This window comes from Ammospiza nelsoni, chromosome 2, assembly GCF_027579445.1.
Source record: "Ammospiza nelsoni isolate bAmmNel1 chromosome 2, bAmmNel1.pri, whole genome shotgun sequence".
Classification (NCBI taxonomy): Eukaryota; Metazoa; Chordata; class Aves; order Passeriformes; family Passerellidae; genus Ammospiza; species Ammospiza nelsoni.
This window is the reverse complement of record NC_080634.1, coordinates 723312-748513: the sequence shown is the minus strand read 5'-3', so window position 1 is coordinate 748513 and position 25202 is coordinate 723312. Positions and strand designations below refer to the sequence as shown.

The 25202-nt window shown below is 50.5% G+C and overlaps 1 protein-coding gene across 1 annotated transcript; it reads right to left on the bottom strand.

Annotated features, from left to right (window-relative positions):
• Positions 1 to 267: 267 nt before the first annotated feature.
• Positions 268 to 24702, bottom strand: PGM2L1 (phosphoglucomutase 2 like 1). The gene is made up of 14 exons (XM_059493566.1): positions 24392 to 24702; positions 17183 to 17350; positions 13991 to 14097; positions 12121 to 12205; positions 11484 to 11567; positions 9531 to 9724; positions 8683 to 8872; positions 8417 to 8514; positions 7514 to 7694; positions 5907 to 6000; positions 5375 to 5504; positions 4791 to 4980; positions 4469 to 4602; positions 268 to 3621 (listed from the first exon to the last, which is right to left on the bottom strand). The coding sequence occupies exons 1-14, from the start codon at positions 24500 to 24502 to the stop codon at positions 3519 to 3521; spliced, it is 1869 nt and encodes a 622-aa protein (XP_059349549.1). The 5' UTR covers positions 24503 to 24702; the 3' UTR covers positions 268 to 3518.
• Between the last annotated feature and the right edge of the window lie 500 nt (positions 24703 to 25202).

Below are 25202 nucleotides of genomic sequence, written 5' to 3'. Positions count from 1 at the left end.
GAGGAGAGGGGCTCAGGGAGAGCAGCCTTGGCAGATAAAACAACAACAGCAGGTACACAGGATCCCCTGGGATGAAAGCTGCAGCCATCACTGAGGGGACACCTTGTCCCCATCAGCCCCAGGGACACCTCAGTGCCACCAAAAGCAGGAGGCTCTGAGCAGGCTCTGGTTCCCAGGCTTTATCCAAGTGCCACACAGATACCCCTCCAAGCCCAGCTCAGCCGCTGGGGCAGAATTGTTTGGCTAAAGAAGACAGGGAAACCTGGATTGAGACTATGAAGGGAATAGTTTATTACTTATAACACTTCTTTCAGCTAAATCCACGTAGCAGTACACAGAAAGTCTTCAGAAAAGTGCAAATTCTCACTCTGTATTTGTAATACACCCCAGTTTTACAGAACAGACACCAGGTAAACAGCAGTACAGATCCAGAACTCCCCCAGGTGCCAGGCAAGGGGAATGATGCAACTTGGGATACCTCAGTCACCTGTACAAAGCCATTCTCGAGCAGAGGGAACCAAGCTGGACTGTAACCACCCAGTGCCACCATGCAAGGAGCCCTCTCTTAGCTGGGGAGAGGACAAAAAGGGGAAGACAAAACAAAGTGATACCAGTTTTAAAATTAGAGACCATCCAGTGCTTCCTAAGGCAGCACACACACCCCAGCCTGCCCAAGGGACAGGCTCCCACCAGTGCCACACAAACACTTGTGCAAGGAAATGGGGGCTGGAACCCCCAGCACCCTCAGGAGCCTGGCAGGGAGGGCACACAAAGTGAGAGCTGAGCACCACCAGGGATGTGGGCATGGAGGCAACCAACAGAGCTCCTGTCCCAGGCCCATGGACACACAACTTCAGAAATTAAACCTGGGGACAAACCCCAGCCCTCTGGATTTTATCCAACACTGGCTGTATGACCACAGCCCAGCTCTGACAAGGTGTGTTTTACCTGGAAGCACCTCAGAAACATCCACGGCCCCCTTTGATCTGTGACCTGCTTTGTACTCATGGCAGAAAGGCCTTTGTTCTTATCTGAGAAGTGGGAAAGAACAGCTGATAACTCGAGGAAAGGCTGTGCACAAACCCAGTGAACTCTACCACGATGCATTACAAAGTTACAGGGCAAGGAAACGAGAATTCCAGTCCTTCACAGTAACAGAAGTAAGGGATGAAAGAACAGAGGGAGGAGATAAAGGAGTTCCACAAATGGAACAGTATAAATATATCAAACAGTTCCAATACAGTAGGAAAACAACAGTAGCAGCAGTTTCAAAACAGCAAATAGTAATTATACCCTGAAAGTACATTCAACACGTTGTGCCTGCTGCTGTCCTCCCAAAAGCATCACTACAGCTCCAGCTCCCTGTCAGACCCACCCATGGGGAAAATCCCAGACACAAAACGCCCCACAGCTGGGTTTTCTTCTTAATTAAGCATAGTTAGACTAGGAACAGATTCTAACAACGCTCTTTGAAAACATTTCCTCCATTTCTAGTGCTTGCCTACTGACACAAAGCAGATCTCTGGGAAGCTGCAGATTCCTGCTCTTTGCAGGAGCACAGCCATCACTCACAAGACTGCTACAATAACACACAGCTGGGCTCACCACACACACACTATGCTTTTTACAGTGTTTGTTTGTTCAAAATTATGTCCCAAGTCACTTGTTCTCTTCACTGCCTGGAGAACAGAACCCTCAGCGCCTCAGGGTTCACTCTGCTGCCAATGGAAGGAATGGCAGGAGCTCCTTCGAGTTCAGTGCAGTGGGGATCCACATCTGCACCCTTTCTGGGAGAGCTGAAGGCAGAGCAGCAGTCAGAAATGCCTTCCCAGCCCTAGCCAGCACAGACAGCAACAAAATCCTCCTCGGGGTGTGTCTGGGTTTGCCTCTTTTCCCCACCATGTCAGTCAAATGTACAGTCAAGGTAGAAGAAACCCAAGCTTTTGGCATGAGATACGTTTCACTCACTGGCAGAACAATTTGGAGATACCTTCTCTTAAAATACAAAAAATAAATAAATAGCAGTGACAGGCCAGAACTTGTGCAACACGGCCCTTCTCTAGTACGCGTACATTCATAGACACTGAAACACTTCTCCACGGACATAGTGCAAAGCTGCTGGCAGCAGGGAACGCCCGACCCTCGGGGCTCTCTGAGCCACGGAGAGGCAGCACACCAACCCACCCTTGGCATGCAGCAGAGGGAGGATCGCTGTGGGGAGGCAGCAACAGCGGCAGAACAACAGCTCCAACTCCAGGGCACCCTGGGCTCTTCTGCCATCACCCCACACAGACCAAACCCAGCTCTGAATTGCTGCTGCTTCTCTTCGCTTGCTGCAGTGACAGCAGGGAGCTTCCAGGACCAGCTCCCCTGCGCCAAACAGGGCCTTTATTGCCCAAAACCCAATATAACCACAGAGAGAACTTGAGTATCGGTTTGGGTGGTATTTTTGGAAAACGTGATTACAAGTCCCACTTGCTATTTGAGCAAAGGGAGGAAATAAATGAGAGAAGCTGTTGAAAATTCACCCTTGAATAACAGTATTTGCAAAGTGCTATTCTAACAAATTACCTGACAGGACATGACAAAAAAAAAAAAAATTAAGAAGTCACAATTTAGTAACTGTGTTAGTCTTATCTTCACTTTCTTCCTTGTTTTTTTTTTTTTGGTTGGGTTTTTTTTTTTTTTAATACACAGACAATATAAATACAGGCCAGCAAAAACCAAAAAGTCACTGACTAGCATTTAAATCAAGTAATGAATACAGAAAATCAAGAAAGCTTAAGGCCCTGCAGAGATGTGTGACAAAAAGTAGCTAACACAGAGCCTGCAGTAGCCAGAAGGGGCAATTTTACCAAGGAATGACCAAGTTCCTGCTCCTTTGGAAGCCTTGGAAAGGCACCAGGCAATTCCAACCCCAAGCTGCAGCTGTTGCCACTATTGTTTCACTGCCAATTATTTTAAGACACACACAGGAAAGCTACAATGCCCAAGAACACCTTTACCAACAGAAGAACTCTTAACTAGATGAAAAATGCCAACCATTTGCCTACACAAGAAATGCTGAGCTCTGCTTAGATGCTTTTGGAAGTGCAGACCTGTGAGGAAGGTCTCAGAGCTGCAGGGAAGCAGCAGCCTTTGCTGTCAGTGTGGAGCGATCACTCCTTTAAAACTTTAAAACCTTTTCTCACACACAAAAAGAGCTGTTTCAGGTACCTGAACGGAGTTTAAGACAAGATGTGGCAGCTGAGCTCAGCTGCCTCAAAGGTACCCGGGCAGTTCATTTGCATTGGCGTGGGTTAATTAAACTTTTGGTCAAAAGGACTGAAAACTGCAACAATAAATCCCACCCTTTCCTCTGACCTCCTCTCCTTGTCCCAGTTTGGTGAAAAGCCTGACAAAAGAAAGCTTCTTCTGCACAGAAAAAGAACGCAGCTGTTTGAAACACACACACAGACACAGAGATGGGACTGGTTCTGCTCCTGGGTCCTTTGTTCCAAGCCTCCCCTGGCCGGGCTCTAGGCAGAGCGCCAGGTCAGCCCGTTCTTGGCAGGCTCCAGGAAATCCTCAATCAGAGCCTCTATCAGCTTCTGCAGCTCTCCTTCCAGCACACTTCTGTCACTGCAGGAGAGAACAGGCCCGGGTCAGAGGGCTGGCAAATGCCCACAATTAAATAAACAAACAAACAAACAAACAGTGAGACCCGATGGGGATGGACTTGCTCTGCTGTGTTTCCCACCTCTCCAGGTGTGGAGATTCCTGCTTTAACAAGCTCCTTTCCAGCAGGATTATCGTGGCTTGGGCTGGAAGGGACTGGAAAAGATGGTGCCCAGAGCCCTCTAGTGGCCTTTTTCTCCTTTAATGAAATTAATTTCAATTATGCTGCGATAATCAGGTGGTGAGGCCTGGGCACAGGTTGCCCATGGCAGCCCCACGCCAGGAGTGTCCTAGGCCCAGCTGGAGCAACCTGGGATGATGGAAGGGGCCCACAGCAGAGGGGTGGAACAAGATGGTCTTGAAGGTCCCTTCCAACACAAGCCATTCCGTGATTCCATAATCATGAAGAGGAGGTTTCTGTGCTGTAAACACACGCTGGATTCCCCCCAGTTTTAAACTGGAGGTGGCTCAGCCCAGGTGAACAACACCCGGTTGTTCTCCCACAGCTCAGGGTGACACAGCAGATTCCCAAAGGCAGTGGGAGCCCACCTGGCTGCAAACACAACCCCAGCAGAGAGAGAACAGCCTGGATGTGACGCTCTGGTCCCACTGACAAGGTGAGGGCTGGTCACAGGCTGGACTCTGACCTCAGAGAGCTCTCCTAGCCTGAACAATTCCGTGATTTTGTCACCTGAGCACTTGTTAACCCTACGTAACGGGGGAACCGGGTTTGTTAGAGAACCCTGCTGCAGCAGAGGCTGAGCCCCCTCCCGGTGTGCTGCTGAGGGCAGCAGCAGGCTGGCACACTGACCTGTGCCCGGGCAGAGCACACATCTCAGCGTAGTACTTGATCTTGGGCTCGGTGCCGCTCGTGCGCAGCGTGGCCACGCAGCCGTTCTGGAAGGTGAACGTGATCATCTGGCTGCTCTTGCTCACTGGCAGCACCTGCAACACAGCAGCAGCCCCTCAGTGCCCCTGCAGCAGCCCCTGGGGGCTCAGGAGCCGCAGCAGCACCAAGCTCAGAGAGTGAACAGCAGCCTGTGTGTCAGAGTAAGCACCGCGTCCCACACCTGCCCCTCCCCGTGCACTTGGGTCTGTGCACCCCTGCCCTGCACAAACACCCTGTAACTCACAGACTTGTGGTTCAGCTGGCTGCTGTCATAGCCCGTGGTGATGTCCCTGACGTGCAGGATGCCGTAAGCCCCACAGCTCTTGGGGTACGACTCGGGGCCCTCAAAGCTCCTCAGCCTCTCAAATATCTTCTTGATGGTGGCAGGGTCGTAGCACAGGAAATAGGAGGTCTTGGAGATGTGATACCCGTACCTGCAAGCACATTGATGCTCTCATTGTGACATTCAGAGGGGTTTGGCTCTTTTGTACCCAAAAGATCTCAGTACAGGGCTTAATTCTGACAAACAGCACCCTTGTTTTATTGCTGGGAGTGCATCCCTAGCCATTCCTGCTCTGGTACAGACCCCTCCTGGCACTGGGAGCCCATTCTCTGTGTCCTGTCCCAAATCCCTCTCCAGCCCTCCTGGAACCCCTTGTGACATCTGCACTAATGATGGGCTATAACCCATCCTACCCCCAAAACAACTTCCAATGTGAAAACATCTGAGGGACACAAACATTTACTCCTATTTAAATAAATATTCCTTAGAGGATTCCCGGCTCCAGAACAGCAGAGTAGAATATTCTAATGAAAACCACCACTCACATTTCAAAAATGTCAACGAGTTTCTGTGCCAGGGTCAGGCCCTGGCTCTGCAGGTAAGTTGCCATTTCTGCAATGACCACTGCTGCACTCACTCCATCCTTATCCAGCACTGATGTGCCACACATGAAGCCTAGGAAGAAAAAAGGGACGGTGGGAAAAGAACCTGACAGGTTATCACTCTGATTTACCTGACTGAAGCTCTAACCTTTGATCCTGCAAAGGGAAATTGGCCAGGACATGAAGGCTGCTTTATTGCTGCTTAGGCAGCAGAAATCTAATGATTTCTCATCTAATCTAATGATTTTGGGGGTTAGAGGGCTGGAAAGATAAGCAAACACCAGAATCAGCAAGTCAGGTACAATTTATAATGGGAGTAGGCAAGTCAATTTGGTGAGAGCACAATATCAATGCTATTAGCTATTAGGATAAAAATACACTTTCTGTGTGGTTTATTTCACAGGTAAGATCAGTCCCTCCTAGTCACACTCCCCCCTCAGTTCTCAGCAGTTTAAAGGGATACCAGCACTCATACCAATAGACTCCTCAAATGCAAAGAGAACTTCTTTTCCATTGTCTAGGAGATCCTTCACTCTGCTTCCAATCCATTTAAAACCAGGGAGTGTTTCCTAAAAAAGGGGGGGAAAAAAAGAGGGCTTAAAATACCTATTTACAATTTAGATTCAATTCAAATAAAGTAAAGCCACTGTTCAGTTCAGACTAAAAAAAAAAAAAAAAGACCAAAAAAAAAACACCAAAACACCAAAGAGAAAATATAACAATATATTTTGAATTTTAGGGTCAATGGGAAAGACTGCTGCAGAGTCAAAACACTGAAGCTTAAGGATGGTTTTTCTGATTTTTTTCAAGTGATTTCCTTAAATTTAAATCTAATTAATTGACCAGCAGAATAGGGACAGTAAAGAAGCATCAGACAAGTCGTATCTTCAGTTTATGAGGAGTCCAAGGCAAAGAGCCACTGGGAAGGATTTTCCTAGTGGATACTCAAGTAGGACACAAGTACCAGACCAAGGGAAACGTGTGTCAGGGGCTGTGGTGCTCAGATCACATCAGATCATCTGTGCTGCTCACCAGATGAGACACAGTTATTCAGGAGGAAAAGCCACAGAAATATAAAAGTAACACTTTTAGCTGTTGGCAGGGGAGAGCGCTGCTCTGGTGGTGTTTACATAAATCATGCAAAAGCAGCCAAAAGCTTGGAAACAGCTTTCTTGGAGAGAAGGAAGTTGCAAATAAAAAGGAAGGGCAGCTTTTAGAGAAGGACAAGAGGTTCTGTAAATTCCTAGCTTCTCTTTTTCTTTCAGTCAAGTATGTCATTTTTCAATTAAAAAACCCAAAACAAACAGTATTTTAGAGAGAGAACCAAACCCAGTACAGGGAACTGACATTCACCATGATTATCTGGCCAGTCACTCAAAATGGTTTTCAGAGTTTCTTTCAATTTTAAATTCCTCATTTTTTGGCAAAACATTTATTCCTATTGCACATGGATTTAATTAAGAAGTGTATAAACAAGGTCTGTCCCTTTGTATGTTTGTGCTGTGATTTCAGGCACTTACCTCTCTTCTGGCTAACGCCCAACAGAAATCAGATTTAATTTGGATGCAGGAGCTGAACTGTCAGTCTGGGGAGAGCACCCCCAGTTTATTTTTCAGCAAGTTCTTCACAAAGCTGTGCATTAAAGGTCTGAACACAGGAGTTCCTCTGCCTGAAGCAAACCCAAAATCAAAACCCACTGGCAGAGGGCACCTGAAGGGCCACTGTGTAACCTCCAAGTGCTCCTTACAAACCCATCAACACTCAGAGGGAGCAGGGCAGGCTGCACAAATCCCCTTCTCTCACACAGCAGGATTTTGGACAACCACAGCTAAGGCATTCCTGTTATCTGCAATCCAGGTGTTCATTCGTGTCCCTGGGACTGAGCTTTGCCCACACTGATCCCCCAGTCCCAGAACAGTGAGGAGACTGAAATCAGGCTCGTGTGGGTGCAACAACACCCTCTGCAAGCTGGAATCCCTCCCAACTCACAGCCAGAAGCCTGGATGTCCCCTGCCCGCTTTTCACCCCGTGAGGCCACCAGCAGGGCTTGGATGGGGACAGCCCCACAGCACCCACGCTCACCTCAAAGTGAAACCCCTCTTTCAGTGCAATCGCCCTCAGGATCTTGGAGGAGACCGTGGTTGCCAGCATGTAGACATTGCTCACGTCAGCGTCCTGGGGGCACTTCTCCTTCCAGCAGGAGAACATCCACCAGCCAAACAGGGCCGCCAGCTCATTGCCCGTGAACACCTTCCAGCTGCCGCTGTGGGGAGAGCCAAGGGAGGGCTGCTGAGGGCACTCGACACCCCGAGAGGCAGCGTGAGGAATTCTGCAGCCCTCAACACGGGATGTGAGCACAGCACTGCCAAGCTGCTCCAGGCAAAGCCACCCTACTGACAGACTCCACAGCTAGCACACCTCAAGGGTTTGCAAGGCCAAAGAGAGCCCCAGGGTCTGCTCTCTGGGCGACCCAGCAGCAGGAGAGCAGTCTAAGCAACCTGAGCACTGCAGGCAGGGCCTGCTCAGCCTTTACTTACACAGCCATCACAACTGGGGCCTGTTAGTGGGAGGAAAGTAATTCCTGTTCAATATGAACAAGCAGGGGAAAGCAAAGCATTAAAATTAAAAAAAAAAAACAAACAAAAAAGCCCATTCCACCAAAAAAGCCCATGACAACCCCCAAGGAAGGCAGGGCTGATATAAATGAAAACACAGCAAGCAAAATGATTTTACTGCCTTCAGTAACCACCCACTCAGTTTTCAGCTCAGCTTTGTTTGGCCATTTACCATTACACCATTAAGAATTTAATCTACTCTTTGCTGGGTCAATTGACTTAAAACACATTTGGAGCAGTACCAAAGGACAAAACTAGAAGGAAAAAGGAAAAGAGTGGATTGAAGGCCTGTGCCTGGCAATTTGGGGATGTTCTGTGACTGCCACCACCTTTTCTGCAGGGAGACACAAGAGAGGGTCCCACCACTCACTTGTCCTGCCGCTCTGCCACTGCCAGCCTATCTGCATCTGGATCAGTGGCCACCACTACTCTGGCACCTTCTTTCTCTGCCAGCCTCAGTGACAGCTCCTGGGGGGAGAAGGAGGGACAAAAAAACCAAAATGTAGGAGTAAATAAACCCACAGCCTTCCAACTTACATCTACAAGAAAAATCCCCCCATGGATTTATTTCCCCCTGTTCTCTCCCTCAGATTGTTTTCTCCCCAGAGAAATCAGGTGAATTAGAAACCAGCATACCAGCACAGACTCTCCTTCCTCAGGATTGGGGCACTTGACCGTGGAGAAGTCGGGGTCGGGGTCCTTCTGCTCGGGCACTGGGATGGGGGGCTGGAAGCCGAAGGCTCTGAAGGCCATCTGCACGTAGTCATGGCCCACGCCGTGGAAAGAGGTGTGCACAAACTTCAAACTGCTCTGCACATTCAGCTCCCTGCGGGGGAAACACAGCTCCAGCAGGAGCCCTGAGCTCCCCAACAACACTGCTTTCATGAGGGAGGGCAAAGCAAACCGCAGTTCCTCTGTGTACTGCCCTGCTGATTGCTGCATTAATTTCAAAGCAATCACAGAAAGTGCTTATGTTGCGCTAGAAATCGCTGGGTTAAAGCTGCTTCTCCTGAAGATGAAGTATTTACCTTCTGCTGAGACAGATCAAAGTCTCCCAAGAATAAACTGTTGATTTCTACATCAAACTCAAGCTCTTCCACCACCTTAAAAAGTTATTCCAGCTCTGCTTCAAGCCATCCATCCTCCTCCTTTCATTCTCATCCTCTGCCCCACCTAACCTTCAGACTGAATCTATTTATACATGTGCACCTCACTTTTACTCTGAATCACCACATTTTATTCAGCACTGTCATAGCACATTCACTTGCATCCAATGGTTTTCACGAGGATGTTTCACAGTACCTTAATTCCCAAAGGCAGATTATTCTCATTATTATTCTCAACCAAAAGGTTTAACCCTGAGGATGGTGACCCTTGAATTTTATGACACCTCAGAAAACACAGGGAAGTCTGTCTGCAGTCAGTTTTCGCACATGCAACCCAGAGCTTACTTAAAAACACAACTTTTTTGCTTTATACCATACCTATGATAGCAGATCTTGGTCAGGTCCTCCATGTAGCTGTCACAGATTTTCTTCAGAGGATCCTGCCTGAGGGGACTGGTGTCCACCAGGTTTTCGTTCCAAGAGCCATTCCATGGCTCCACACACTCTTCTATGCATTTTATAATCTCCTTATCGTGAGGAGAGGTGATCTGTGCTCCATTTTCCCAGTAAACCTGGGGTAAGAGGAAGGAAAACAAGACACAGTTTATTTGCAAAGATTATTAACCTGATAAATTCTTTGAGCTGCAGGATTCCACCTACTTTGTGCCTAAGCCATACAGAGGATTCAGCATCAGACTGGCTCAATTCTCAAGACATTTGGAGTCATCCAGCATGAACCTCTGAGCTCACAACTGATAAATGGAGCTAACACAGCAACACAACTCTTCTCACAAAAGCTGGTGTTGAACTATCACAGCTGAAATATCAGGATGTGAGAAACCAAAACCATGCACTTGTATGTGGGAGTGCTGTGCACACTGTAACAGAGGGAAAACACCACCTTGCCCAAGGCTGGCATTCCTCTGGAGAGAGGAACACAGCCTGGGTTTGAACCCAGAGCAGAGCAGATAAGCAGCGTGCCAAGGTCTGTGTTTTCCCACAGCTGAACAGCCCTAATCTCTCAGCTGCAAACACCCTCCAGAGTGGAAACTCCATATCTAACCCCAGCTGTAATAAAGCCTTTGTTACAGACTCAGAGGCCACTTTTCCCACAGTCTGCTGCCAACAGCCTGGCTGGGCTCACAGGGCAGGCTCTGCTCCATCATCTGCCTCTGCCTCCTCACCTCTGCGTCTGCCACCTCCAGCTGGCATTGCCCAAAGCCTTCAGAACCATGAAACCCACATGGGAAACTGGCAAAGATGAAACAGCTCTTGGGAAAGACTAGGAAATACACCAGGAGCATGGCAAAAATCAAACCAGGAAACACACCAGGGTCATGGCACAAATAAACCCGGAAATACACCAGGAGCATGGCAAAAATCAACCAGGAAACACACCAGGGTCCTGGCAAAAGCAAACCAGGAAACACACCAGGATCATGGCAAAAATACACCAGGAAACACACCAGGGTCCTGGCAAAAGCAAACTGCTGTTCACTTCTTTGTGAACTGATGATATGTTTGCAAACTCCCGGTATGTTTGTATCAGAAGACACAAACATCAAATTGCTTCTTGACAAATGGAGCACCTGGGAAATGCCTGTGGCTTCTCTCCTCACTCACTGCTCCGGCTCAGCACAAACAAAGGCTGGTGAAGAACTACTCAATCTGTTCTAGGGAAGGCAAGAGCAGCTCAAGCACCCCCAGGAGCTCTCTCTGCCTTCCCTCACATTGCCATCACTCACTGACCTGCCCAGGGCTTCTAGAATGCTCAGCTGAAGTTGAGAGTTTGGTTCAGCTTCTTATAGAGCTGAGGAAGGACATGCTCAGTTAAAACACTGCACCTGCTATTGTGGATGGTTTTACTGTCCCAAGCTTGCCAAGGGAAGCCACCCACCCCTCTGCAGTGCCCAGAACACCAATAAAACCAACGCTCCTGTGTTTTATTGATCCACTCTTCAATCATCCCCACCTTCAGCACAGTGCCCTGCTGTGTGCACGGATCCACCTCAGCTCTGGCTTAGTTAAAGTGAGTTCTAAGCCCCAGCAGCAAGCACACAAAGTGCTGGGGCACTTCTTCAGCTGCTGGTTAGGCTCTGTGCAATGTCACTGCAGATTGATGCCCAAGACACACAAACTGTGTGCCCTTATCTCTCACCACAGACCAGTGTGTCAGCCTGTGGAAGGATGAGTTATTTCACATGACTTATCCTTCCAATGGGCACACACACACAGGGGGAGCCCTGGCACACCCCAGAGGGTTCCAGGGCCGGGCTGGAGCAGCCTGGGCTAGGGGAAGGTGTCCCTGGCCGGGCTCCAGGGCTCGCTCACCTTGTAGCCGTTGTCCTCCTTGCGGTTGTGGGAGGCTGTGATCATGACCCCCGCCACGGCCCCCAGCTGCTGCACGGCGTAGGGCTGCAAGGGAAGCAGGGACAGCTCAGCCCAGCCCTGCCACGGCACCCCGGGGGCCCCAGCCCAGGAGCAGCAGCAGCACGAGGCCGGCGCTAACGCCGCTCCATGAAAACCTTCTTTACATCAATTACCAAACGCAACCCTTCACTGGCCACCCGACAGCCTGCACTCAGATTGTGCAGCCCCTGGACACAGAACACTGGGATTCACAGAAAGGCTTGCTGGAAAACCAGTCACAGGTTTCTGCAGGCATTCCAGTCCATCCCCTCAAAGCAAGGACACACAGCACGCTCATGGAATGCAAGCAAGGATTTAAAGCCATGCCAGGAAAAGCTGCTGTGACCACAAGAGCCTGGTTTTGAGGCATTAAAAGCAGAGGCACTGAGGAATTTGGTGACATCCTTGTTACAGCCTCCTTGGGGAGCCAGGTGTGCCAAGCAGCCTCTATTTTTCTGTTAAATCACAGAATTTAAGAAAACTGCTAGCTCTCTTCTTCAGTAAATTCCAATACTCCCATAACTGCGTGGTGCAACAATGGGATGAGAAGGTGACTCACCACAAAGGGGGTAGGGACATAGGTGGAGAAGAAGTACACAAGCACATCCTTTGCCAGCAGGACTGCTGCAGTGAGCTTTGCAAGCCTACCAGGGGGAAAAGAAAATATCCAGTCAGCCCATCAGCCACATGGAATTCCTGCCACCTCCAGGCACTCGTTTCCTCAGGCACTCCGCTGCTTTTTGGCTTATGCCTGGAGTGGTATCCCACAAATGCACAGTGAGGGTCAGAGCTCTCAGCTGCAGAACGTGAGCCAGCACCTCCAGCTGCTGCTGGGCAGGGCAGCCCCTCAGTTAAAGCACAAATGCCACACACAGACACACAACACACATCCCTGCCCAAGGACAGGCCCAGCTCCCCAGGGAGTTCCAGACACCAGCAGCAGCAGGTTGGGAAAGGATCAGGAATCCCACACAGAGCTCCTCTGCCAGCCCTGCCCAGCAGCTCCACACCATGCCCAGGAAGCAGAGATACTCCTAAAAAATATCCCTGCAAAGCAGCACCCCTCACTCCAGAGTGTTTAGGAACAGTGCCCAGGGTTCTAAACCTCGCTTTGTTATAAACTTGCCCTTTCAAGCACCAGGGAGGCTCCTTCTCTCCCAGGTGACTGACACCAAACCTCTTTTGCACAGCTCAGGAGGTAAAGGGAAGTCTCAGAGGCAAAACAGGAGATATCAAATGGCGCAAGCTCACCTTGCTCTCACAGACAGGCATTAACACTGACTCCCCTCTCTCCATCCCCAGCAAGCCAAGTCTCTCTAACTCAGAATTCCCCTGCAGCACCCGCCAAAAGCCACCTGGGACCACCTGGAAGGGCCCGAGAGCTCAGCTGGGAGCTGCAGCCCCTGGAATCCTGCTTGGTGAATTCCACACAGCTGGGTGACCTGCCATCCCCCAGGCCCTGCTGCCACAGTGCTGGGAAAGCACTGGGAGTGTTCCTTTGGGGGAGCTCAGCTGGATTCCAGCTCTGGGGATGGCAGGAACACACAGTCAGGAGCTGAGGTGCTGCTTGGGTGTGTGAAACACCTCTGAGACCATCCAGGCTCAATAGGAACACCACTCCTGCACCTCCCCGTTTTCAGCCTGGGGAAAATGGGACACGCACATCCCAGGGGAGAGGAGACTCACTGCACCCTGAGCTCTACTGCTCCAGGGACTCCTTCACCCCCAAAACGTTAAACACCACTACATTTAAAAAGGAAAAGAACTGCTAGCTACAACAATAACTAAAATAATTAACTCCTTCTTACTGATAGACTAATGAGCTACTAGCTTGGCTTTTTGCACAGCATGCCATCACCCACGTGGGTTTTGCTCCCCAGTGACAAGGGATTGTGATTCCTTAGAGAACTCAGGAAGCAGTTTGCTCCCCTTTCCCTGCAAGGAGCACAGTGTGCCACTGCTGGAAGTCCACATTTCAGCATCCCAGGTAAAATCCCCTCAAAGTGAGAACACACAGGGTTACAGCAGGCTGCAGGTGGAATTGCCCTCCCCAAGCAAGCTTAAACCAGGCGTGAGATTCCAGAGAATGAGAGTGTAAAAAGTGCATTAATACCCAGGGGTTTCCACCTGCATGTTCACACTCTGAATTTACCTTCATGTTTCAATTTCTCCCCGGCATATTAAGGCTAATGTTCTTGTGCATTTAATCTGTAAATTCCCTGGTGGAGAGCAAGCAGCCTTACACTCCTCCTGAGCTGGCAAACAAAGGATTTAGTGCCAGCCTCTCCTCATTACTGATCCAATGGAAAAGGGAGAGGGGAGAGTGTGCCCAGCTCATCCCAAACCAAAAGACAAAGTGCTGACAGGACAGAAAGCATTCAAAGCCACAATTTCATTTCTAGTCTTGCAGATGTAATCAATACTCATACTTCTTACTGCTGCAGTTGCTGGTGACCTGACCTCGTGTGTCATATCCAACAACAAAGCCCCTCTGCTTAAAGTCTGAAAAGTTCCTCTCCAGGTACGTGTAGATCCCCTGGAGAAAACAAAAAAACAGGAGAAAAGGAGAATTAGCTGGGCTGCAGCACACACAAACACTGAAGGTGATCTTGCACAAAGGATGGATCATGTCAGCAGGCAAGACACAGCTCAAACACATCAATATATTCACAAAATTATTCCAATGATATTCACAAAAGCAGCAGTGGTTTTGCCCCAGTGGCCACTGAAACAAAGCAAGTCGTTTGAATGGTGCAGCTCTGGGGGCTGTGATCGCCCCGCCGCAGCCACCTGGACCCAAAACGGAGCCCTCAACACACCAAGGGCTCACCCTGCCAAAGCTCCCTCCCACAGCCGCAAGGAGAGGAGACAGCAGTGGGGAAAACGCTTCAAGTTGACTTGAGCAATCTGAATAACGCCTAAAGACACGAGCAGCACATCTCCTATAGCAGACCCTTTATTTAGGCTAAGATTATGAAGGAAAACAGGAAAAACAGGAAAAAATGTCTTCACTTTCTGCTACGGAGCAGCTTGCTCAAAATCAGCCCCTGAAGCTCAGCCCCAGAGCGCACAGCTCAAGTTAGCAAGCCCCAAAGGACTGAATTATCCAAACATTGTTATGACAGCTGCAGGAAACAAAAGTAAATCATTAAAAGCCAGTGAGGAAGTGAATGCAGAGCCTCTCCACTGCCCAAGCCCTCTGCCTGAGCTCACACCAATCCTCCTCCAGGTGCCCCGAGGGCAGCTTGGCATTCCAGCACCTCTGGGGTTAACTCCTCTCCTGGGAAAGCTCCTCAATTTAAAGAATTTCTATTTCCCTTTATCAAGACTCGGGTTTTGATAGTGTCCCTAATTGCTTCAGCTGTTAAACCCCCAGCACTTCTAAAGGAGGCACAAGTGCATCTGGTGGCGATAATTAACGGCTCATTAGCAGGTGTCAGCACTCAGATCTAAGCCAGAATTCTCCTCAGGTGCCTCAAGTGCCACAATTGCCTCTCCCACGGCGTGGTTCAGGTGATTTCCTGATGCAGAATCCATGGAAAAGAGCAGGATCTGGTCCCACATCTACAGCATGGCCTGTCCCAAATGCTCAAGTTCAAAAGAGGTGAGGGAACAGTGATGGTATCAAGAATAAAACAAAGATTTTTGGTTGATGAAATCCAGAGGGTTAGGAACAGCTTCATGAAGCCCAGCATTCACATTTTTCATCTTTTACCTTTAGCTTTGCTTTTTAAGCAGCAGGAAACTCCTTGATGCAAAGCTGGCTGGTTTTGTCACTGATCACTGACAGGTTCCTTTCCCACTAATAAAAGCACCTGGACATGCATCAAAGCAGGAGAAAAGCCAGGGAATCAGGGCTTTACGTGGAGTTTAAAACTTGCAATTTTCAGCAGAGTCCTCAGCAAGTGCTGAATATTCTGTGCCTTCCTGGACCTGACTTTTCACAATATCAACATAATCAAATCAAGTGAAGATCAAATGAAAAAAAAAAAAAAAAAAGCAAATGAAAGGAAAAACAGCTCAAATGAAGGACACAGAACACTCGTGCAACTTCACCACAGCTTATTTTAACTGAAGGAAGTATTAATTACAAGTCTGATATTTGACTGGCCAGTTATTCCTGTCGCAGGCAAGGGCAAGCGCAGAGCCAGGGCTGCCCATGCCCACAGCAGGACTGCTCCTGCCCTCACCTCTCAAAGTGCCCACAAAAGGCTGAAACGTGCTGCAGTTTACTCCAGAAACCGCAGAAAGCTCCAACCCACCCCCAGAGCCACGTGCCCCAGCCCATTAGCCCTGCAGCTCTAATGAACACCCAAAACAGCAGCTGTGCACAGGGAGCACAGGCACCACCCCGGGCTGCAGCTCCCAAGAACCAGCAGTGCCACCAAGCCGAGCCTGCCAGCACGCTCCCTGCCCAGAAAAAGGGAATTCTCCTCCCTCTGTGCCAGGAGCCTGGCTCAGCCAGCAGCACCCAAACCCCACAGCAGGGAAATCGCCCCAAAACCCCCTCTGCTGCCAGGGACACAGGGGCTGCTTCTCTGAGCAGCCTGGCTGCCTTTAACCACCCCACCCCTGGCTACAGAACACCGACTTTAATTAAATCCCTTTCACCACCCATTGCCTCCAGAGGCCAGCTGGAGCTGCTGATGCCCCTGCAGCCTCTGTGGCAGAGCAGGCTGGCACACCTGGAGCAGCAGGGGAGGAATCACCATCCCAGGGTGTGTCCAGCTTGCGGGTCACACACCTAAAGGAGGCCTTTGGTTAGGGCCAAGGAGATCCTGCAGAGCAGAACCAGCGGAGGGAAGGCTGGGATCCAAAGCAGCACTTGGACACAAAGCCTCCAAAACATCACTGGAATTTGGCCTCTCCACGAGAGCGTGGGCTCCAGCTGGACAGCTCACACAACAGAATGGCAAGCAGCTTTGGGGAGCCCCAGCTGCTCCGAGTTCCAAGCACAGCCCTCTACCCCAGGCCAACAGAAATTGTCATTTCAGTCACATGTCCTGAGGGAGGGGAGAGCATCAGCCTGCAAAGAGAAACCAGCTGAAAAGTTCAGGTGCACAGTACTAAATGAGAGGTTTTACCAATCTTTGCTAAACCATGTCATAAACTACCTTTGATTATTCTTTTTATAGAAACGGAGTGTATCTGTCAAAACAGGAAAAATTCAGAAGTTTTGTCATAACAAACATTTTATTGGTTTCCCAAGCACAAGTGTTCCAAATACCCCAGCCCGTTCTATTTTCAACATTCAAGACTAGAGCTGGGCACAAACTGTTTATGTCATTTACTCAGCCCACAGCTTGTGCCGAAAACAAAAGGACAGCCTTGTTTGGTTGGGGCTTCGCCTCTTTCCTTTGGGTTACTTTCACCGCCTTGTTTTTGTAGTATAATATATAAACACAAGTATTTACATATTAAATATATAAATATATCCTATGAGCTTAGGGCAGCTCCTAAGATGTCCAGCTTCAGGGCCGTGAGGCCAAACTCCAGCCCAGCCCAAGCTCTCCACCCGCCTCATCCGCTCTGAGCCTTCCACGCCTGCCCCGGCCGCAGCATCCCGGCAGGATCCCAGCTGACCCCCGGCTCAGGGCCCCCCAGGGCCGTGCCCAGCTCACCTGCGTGGACTGGATGACGGTGAGGTCGTTGATGTAGCAGAAGCCCGCGCCCATGGCCGAGCGCAGCCCGGCCGTGCCGAAGCTCAGGCGGCAGCACAGGCGCTGGCGCAGCTCCCGGTGCTTCCCGTCCCGCAGCAGGCTCTCGATCTGCTCCCTCGTCCTCGGGTTCTGCAACAGACACCCAGGCATGCCCCAGTTAGGGCTCAGCTGTGCGTCACCATCGGCTCCAGGTGACTCCTAGGGCAAACCCCTCCTGCCCTGTAAATGCACCGGCCTCCGCCCTAACTCACTTCCCCCATTATTCCCACATTATCCTTATTAACAAAGGATTCAGGAGCTCCTGCTGCCACCGATGCGGCTGTCTGGTCACCAGGACGCCTCCCAGCCCCTCTGTGTGAGGAGCAGAGCCTTTGGAACTGTTTATCCCAAGGCACATAACACAATTCCATTCCTGATCTTTGCCCCCGGAGGATGGACAAAAACCCAAACCTCGAAGCAGCATTTCCTTCCTCCCCACCCACAGGAAACAGGCACAGTAAAACCCTAGAAAACCTAGGATGGCTTTGGCTGGAAGGGACCTTGGAGACCAGACCATTCCACGGGCAGGGACACCTGGCACTGGGCCAGGCTCCTGAGCCCCTCTGGGGTGGACGGGCTGGGCTCTCACCCACTGATCGCCCTGCTCAGGCACATCTCCCTAAACCCACGGCCCCAGCACAGCTCTGCACAGCTCTGCTGTTGGTTCCTCAGCCACCCAGCTCACACTGAATCCATCTGGCCACCAAGCAACCCAGATCCCACCCATGGCAGTGCTCACACAGCTGGACAACAGCACCTGCAGAGGGGAAAACAGTGCTCTGGAGGCACAAGGTGCCACTGACATGTTTTATAAAACCCTTCCACTAGGATCCTTCTCCTGAGAAGCTGGGAAGCTTCAGCTTCTCCCTGTTTTGCTGCTTTGCAATGTGATTTGGAGAACTGTTAACCCAGCATGTGAATTGTTTTGGCTCAATGACCAATGGCAGCCACCTGTGTCGAGGCTGTGAGCAGCCACAAGATTTCACTATTATTTTCCTTTCTAAGTTTCTGATGTATCCTTTCTCTTTCTTTTAATATAACATATCATAAAACAATAAATCAGCCCTCTGAAACATGGAGTTAAGATTCTCATCCCTTCCCTCGTCCTGGGGACCCTCAATCACCACCCCACAAGAGCCCCTCCAGAGCAGAGCTGTCCCGAGCAGGGTGGCAAGGAAAGGTCAGAAAAGGCAGATGGCATCTGCAGGGCAGGGCTGAAGCCGCCCTGACATTTAAATCAGGGGTCAGGCAGCACTGGGAAGCACACTCCAGGGGGAGGCTCTGCAGGAGGAAAAACAATCCATAAAATGCATTGAGAAATCTGAAATTATTTCTGCAGCTTGACAGCACACCCTGAACACTAGACATGTGAATTTCAAACAACTTTTTGTTTATTATTTTTGTATCTGCGTGCTCCGAAATAAAAGGCAAGGCATTATTGTCCAGGCTCCTGGATGGGCTGGCAACCCGAGCAAGGCATTGCTCACCACACAGCCCAAAAACAAACCACAGCAATGGGGCACAACAGCCACCAAACTGCAGAGTGAAAGCGTCTCCCTCAGCTGTTCACAGGCAGCCAGCCAGAACGCAAATGACTGATGTGAAAAGAGTCTGAGGGGCAGGAGCATTGAAAACCTCGTTTCACAGCAGCACAGGGCATGGCGTGTCTTTAAAACACAGTTATTAAATTACACAGCATCCTCTGCAGCTCCTGAGGGCACACCGCACTGCTCCCCTGCACAAACGGCACAGGAATCATCACACATCCCACAGCTCACGGGGCTCTGCAAAACTCAGGCAATGCTCCAGCCACAGCACAAACATTCCTTTTAAAAACAGGTTAACAAGCATTTCTGACTGAAGCTACCTAATTTCCTAAGGAACCATATCCCAGCCTGGCATCCCCTTTACTCCTTCCCAGCTGCTCCATCCCAGCCTGGCACCACCTTTACTCCTTCCCAGCTGCTCCATCCCAGCCTGGCACCACCTTTACTCCTTCCCAGCTGCTCCATCCCAGCCTGGCACCACCTTTACTCCTTTCCCAGCCTGGCATCCCCTTTACTCCTTCCCAGCTGCTTTACCCCAGCCTGGCACCACCTTTACTCCTTTCCCAGCCTGGCACCACCTTTACTCCTTCCCAGCTGCTCCATCCCAGCCTGGCATCACCTTTATTCCTTCCCAGCTGCTCCATCCCAGCCTGGCATCCCCTTTACTCCTTTCCCAGCTGCCCAGCCTGCCCTTTCCCCCAGGCTGGAGTGTCACGGGCAGATTTCCCTTCTTGCAACACCCAGCCTGGCTCTGAGCACCGTCTGCCCCCCGACCTGGGAATTCCACAACCCTGCTGGCACTTAACCCCACTGCAAAGCCCCAGAAATCCCAAAAACACCCCAAAAACAGGGGTTCTGCTGGTTTGCTTGGCAGTTTTGACATCAGGGCATAGGGCTCACGGGGGATTTTGTGATGGCTCCTCTTCCCAAGAGCAAAAAAGAAAAGTTCCTTAGAGATTTTAGGCCAAATTCACACCTTCAAACCACACCATCAGCACCAGAATTTCTGCAGAAAATCCAGACATTTGTTTATTTGATCACCTTCCTCAAACACTAGGTATACTTCAACTTCATGATAGGTGTATAAATAAACACATGACACCTCTCTAATAGACATATATATGTACACAATAAATCTAGGCTACCTAATAGAAAGGTGTATATAATAAATGGTACCAAACCAATCTAAACATGTATATAATAAATTACACCAAACCAATATAAAGGTGCATATAATAAATAAATTATACTGACCAATACATGTATATAACTAAATGATACTGACCTAATATAAATGTGTCTATAATAAATTAATAATCCTGAACCAATATAAATGTGTATATAATAAATAAATGATACCGACCCAATAAATGTGTATATAGTAACTGAATGATACTGACATAATATAAATGTATATACGGTAACTAAATATGATATATAGTAACTAAATTATACATAATATGATATGTATTGTTATATATAATAACTAAATTAAAACAAATTATATTATATGTTAGATAGATATGATGAGATATTATATATGATCATACACATGAGATCAAATTATATATTATCATATATAATCCATATCATATAACAATATAATAAATTATATTATATATATTATTATATATAACTAAATTATGCTGACCCAACAGAAACGTGTATTTAATAATTAAACTAAATGGATCCAATATAAAGGTATATATAATAACTAAATTATACCAACCCAATATAAATTAATATCTAATAAATAAATTACACCGACCCAATATAAATTAGTAAAAAATAAATTATACTGACCCAATCTACATAATGACACCTACCTAATCCATCTCCCCGGTGTCTGTAAATGTTCAGCACAGCCCACCAGGGCCAGGCCAAGGCCCCAATCAGGAGCCACCAGCTCCCTGTGGAAAAGGCTGCTGGCCTTGTCCAGCTGCAGCAGGAGGGGGCAGATAAGGGACAGTGGCCCTGGGAACACACCCTGCGGGGGCACACAGGGACAGCAGCACTGCCTCTCTTGGGGTTTCTGGGTGTTTGGGGTTTTTGGGTGAGCCGGCTGTGCCACAGGGCATCCCTGCTCCTCGTCCCTGCAGGTCCCCCAGCAGCCCTGGCCTGGATTGTTTACATCATTTAAATTACTTAAATTATTACTAATTATTATTATTAAATTATTTAAATTATTATTATTAAATTATTTAAATTATTATTATTAAATTATTTAAATTATCACATTATATGTAAAAAACCCGCTATTTATAGGAAGTCACTGCCAGAAGCAGAGCTCTGGGGTCACAACCTGCAGGAGACTCTGCAGCACATTCCAGAAAGGTCTGAAGTACTATTAAGCAAAAGGAAAAAAAATATATATATATTCTCTGCCATGTACTGCACAGTCACGTGCTGGGGCAAAAACCACACTTTTTGTGGCTCACCAGGGTCCAACACTTGGAAGAAGCAGAGAAGTAAGGACAGGGGCATTAATGAGTATGTCTTATGGCTCCTTCACACCTAATCATGTTAATCACCTGCACTTAGCACCAGAGTTCGGTTTCCAAGGTGATACCCTGTCAGAACAATTTACTACTCACAGCAATTTTGTTTTGTTTTGCACACTCTATGCATGTACAACTGAAGGAAGGGGGAAAGCCTCAAGCTGGTTTGAGCTTGAATGAATTTTTCTGAGGCCTCCATTTTTTCAATGTTATCCTTAAAAATTTACTTAGAAGTCTTAATAAGCAAAAATATTGCAAGGCAAAGGGCTGGAGCAAGTTACTGGCCTCAAGCTATTGACTATCAAGTCACTTTCCTCTTGGAAAGCATCTCCAAAGCCACAAAAACTACAGGAACACCCCAGAAGCACCTTATCAGCAAGGAGGAACCCTCCACTGGGAAAACGACGCTGAGCCGTGAATTAGGCAATGCAGGGAGCCTGCAGTGAGAGGGGCCTGCCCAAACAGCTCCTGGGTCAGAATTCCAGGTTTTCCTCCCATGGGGAGCTCCAGCTGAGCCTTCAGGAGCCCAAGGCTCTGCAGGTACCCAGGTGTGCCCGGAGCAGCCTGACACAGCCCAGACGCCCTCAGGAATCCCGAGGCACACCTGGAGGTGCAAATCGGAAAATCAGGACGTGGAATCAAAGGAATTACAGGGAGAAAGGGGAGAGCAATGCCCAGTTTTTGGCATCCTTCACCAAGGAGGGCTGCACAGGAGCTCTGCCTCCTCTGAGCACCAACACCCAAACCTCAGAGCACGGCCCTGGTAATTAATTACAGGCAGCAATTCCCAATTAAGCCGCAGGGCAGGAGCCTCCCCCAGCTGGGAACAGAGTGCATAATAGATTTTTCCTTTATCAGGGCACCAAAATCGCTGCAGTTCAGGAAGCTGGGGGTGCAAAGGGGGGCTCAAGGCTGTGGTGGGCACTCTGCAGCAATCCCTGCTCCTGCCACATTCCCTGGCCTCCCACACCCCGGGGAAGTTCACACGTGTTTAGGGAAGGCAAAACAACCCGATAAAAGCAGCCAAAGCCTTTCAGTGCACTCACGAGACGTTATAATAATAAAATATTTACCGGGGTTCACGCCGGGTTATCACACGTGTTATCAGGAATGCTATTTCCTCCCTGCCCTCCTTCCCTCCCCCGGATATTTCCACAGCAGCAGCAGCTCTGGGGGCAGGAGGTGCCGATGGCACCTGTTAATTTCTGCAGGGCTGGGAGGAATAAACCGCATTGCCGGGAGGAATAAACCACATGGCCAGGAGGAATACACCACATGGCCAGGAGGAATACACCACATGGCCAGGAGGAATACACCACATGGCCAGGAGGAATACACCACATGGCCAGGAGGAATACACCACATGGCCAGGAGGAATACACCACATGGCCAGGAGGAATACACCACATGGCCAGGAGGAATACACCACATGGCCAGGAGGAATACACCACATGGCCAGGAGGAATACACCACATGGCCAGGAGGAATACACCACATGGCCAGGAGGAATACACCACATGGCCAGGAGGAATACACCACATGGCCAGGAGGAATACACCACATGGCCAGGAGGAATACACCACATGGCCAGGAGGAATACACCACATGGCCAGGAGGAATACACCACATGGCCAGGAGGAATACACCACATGGCCAGGAGGAATACACCACATGGCCAGGAGGAATACACCACATGGCCAGGAGGAATACACCACATGGCCAGGAGGAATACACCACATGGCCAGGAGGAATACACCACATGGCCAGGAGGAATACACCACATGGCCAGGAGGAATACACCACATGGCCAGGAGGAATACACCACATGGCCAGGAGGAATACACCACATGGCCAGGAGGAATACACCACATGGCCAGGAGGAATACACCACATGGCCAGGAGGAATACACCACATGGCCAGGAGGAATACACCACATGGCCAGGAGGAATACACCACATGGCCAGGAGGAATACACCACATGGCCAGGAGGAATACACCACATGGCCAGGAGGAATACACCACATGGCCAGGAGGAATACACCACATGGCCAGGAGGAATACACCACATGGCCAGGAGGAATACACCACATGGCCAGGAGGAATACACCACATGGCCAGGAGGAACAGACCCCACGTTTCCAGGCAGGAGAGAGCTCCATCCTCTCAGAGCCATCAGGTGGCACCTGCCTGCAGCCCTCCCCCTTTGATCCTGGCAGGGCGAGGCTGGAGAGGAAACAGAGCCAACGCCGCCCGCTGTGGCTGACAAAAATAAAGGCAAAAGGGGCTCAGGAGAGAGAAAGCTAAAATAAAAATGAAGGAAAAGCAGCCAGAAGCCCAAAGCCCTGGTGCACTGGCAGCTCACCCTCCCCCAGCATCAAGGTATTTATTTAAAGCACAGGCCACGGCGGTTGGACAAACCAGCCGGAAAAAACCCTCAGAAAACCCAACGTAACCCTTTCAACCACAGGACAGGCAAACACCCTCCAACACCACACTGTTACCATGGCTTGGGTGGTTTAATCTGAATTAACCGAGCCTGCAGTGCTCCTGACAAGAAAAGGGGAATGCCAGAACCTGGCTGTGCCTTTCCCGGGGAAAACACACTCACACCGCATTTTAACCAGCTGCTGATCCATGCCCAGCCCGAGGAGGAGCAGGTGGGGCAGGTGCAGTGCTCCAGGTGTGGGGAGATCGCCATCCATCCCCCTCCCTGCCCAGGTGAGCACCAGGCAGTGCTCCAGGCGTGGGGATGGCACCATCCATCCACCCCCAGCTCCATCCATGCTCAGGTGAGCACCACGATGGCACCACCCCTGCTCAGGTAAGCATCAGGACGGCACCATCCCCATGCCCATCCCTGCCCAGGTGAGTGCCAGGCAGCGCTCCAGGTGCGGGGATGGCACCATCCATCGCCATCCCTGCCCAGGTGAGCACCGGGATGACCCAACCCCTGCCCAGGTGAGCACCGGGCGGTGCCGCAGGTACCCGGACACCCCAGCCGTGCCCATCCCGGAGCCGGGGCCGCGCTGTGCCCGGCCGGGCGGTGTCACCGCTGTCGCTGTCACCGCTGTCGCCGCTCGCCCACCTTGTCCCAGCTGAGCCACTGCCACACGGCCTTGTCCAGCTGCGCGTCCCCGGTGCTGCGGGACACCAGCACGTTGGAGTTCACGTCCCCGGGCGCGCCGCTGTCGCCCATGGTGGCGGCGGCGAGGAGGAGGAAGAGGAGGATGAGGACGGAGAAGGTGCCGCTCCTTCACTCCGCCGCCGCGCCGCGCATCGCCCGTGGAACCAAGAGAGGCGGAGGAGGCCGAGGGGCGGGTGGGGCGCCCAGGGCTCGGCTTTTATCGCTGCCGGCGCCGATTAACGGGAGCAACGGCGACTAACGGGAGCGCCCGCCCCCGCCCCGCCCCGCCCGCCCCGGCCGCGCCCCGCCGCGCGGCACCACGGGAAATGCAGTCCCCGCGCTGCGCAGGGCACGGCGGGGCGCGTCGCGGGAACTACAACTCCCGGCAGCCTCCGCGAGCGGCACGGCCAACGGGGGCCGCAGGTTCGCGTCCCGCCTCCGCCGCGGGGCGAAAACAACGCCCCGAAAATGTCCCCTGTGTGCGGTCTGTGCCCTGCTCCCGCCGACCGGCACTGCCCGGCCCCAGGGACGGCTGCAGCCTTGCCCGGGACCGCCCTGCAGCGCCCGCAGCGTCCGGCGCTCCCCCGGCAGGGCAGCGGATAGCGAGCTGCCCTGGGGGCGCGCCGCTCGCTGAGAAGCGATTCCAGATGGCATTTCCACAGCCATAAGTGGGGATCACAGCCCTCCCCGGCGGCACCAGCTCCAATTGCACTGCCTGACACTGAGCAGCAGGCTCGGAGGGACCACATCCCGCTGGGCATCTTCATCTGAG

Excerpts from the sequence above, each read along its gene's own strand:
- PGM2L1 (XM_059493566.1), bottom strand. The coding sequence starts at position 24,502 with ATGGGCGACAGCGGCGCGCCCGGGGACGTGAACTCCAACGTGCTGGTG. Across the intron at positions 17,351-24,391 it reads AGTGGCTCAGCTGGGACAAG|AACCCGAGGACGAGGGAGCA; the intron begins GTGGGCGAGCGG and ends TGTCTGTTGCAG. Across the intron at positions 14,098-17,182 it reads CCGTCATCCAGTCCACGCAG|GGGATCTACACGTACCTGGA; the intron begins GTGAGCTGGGCA and ends TGTTTTCTCCAG.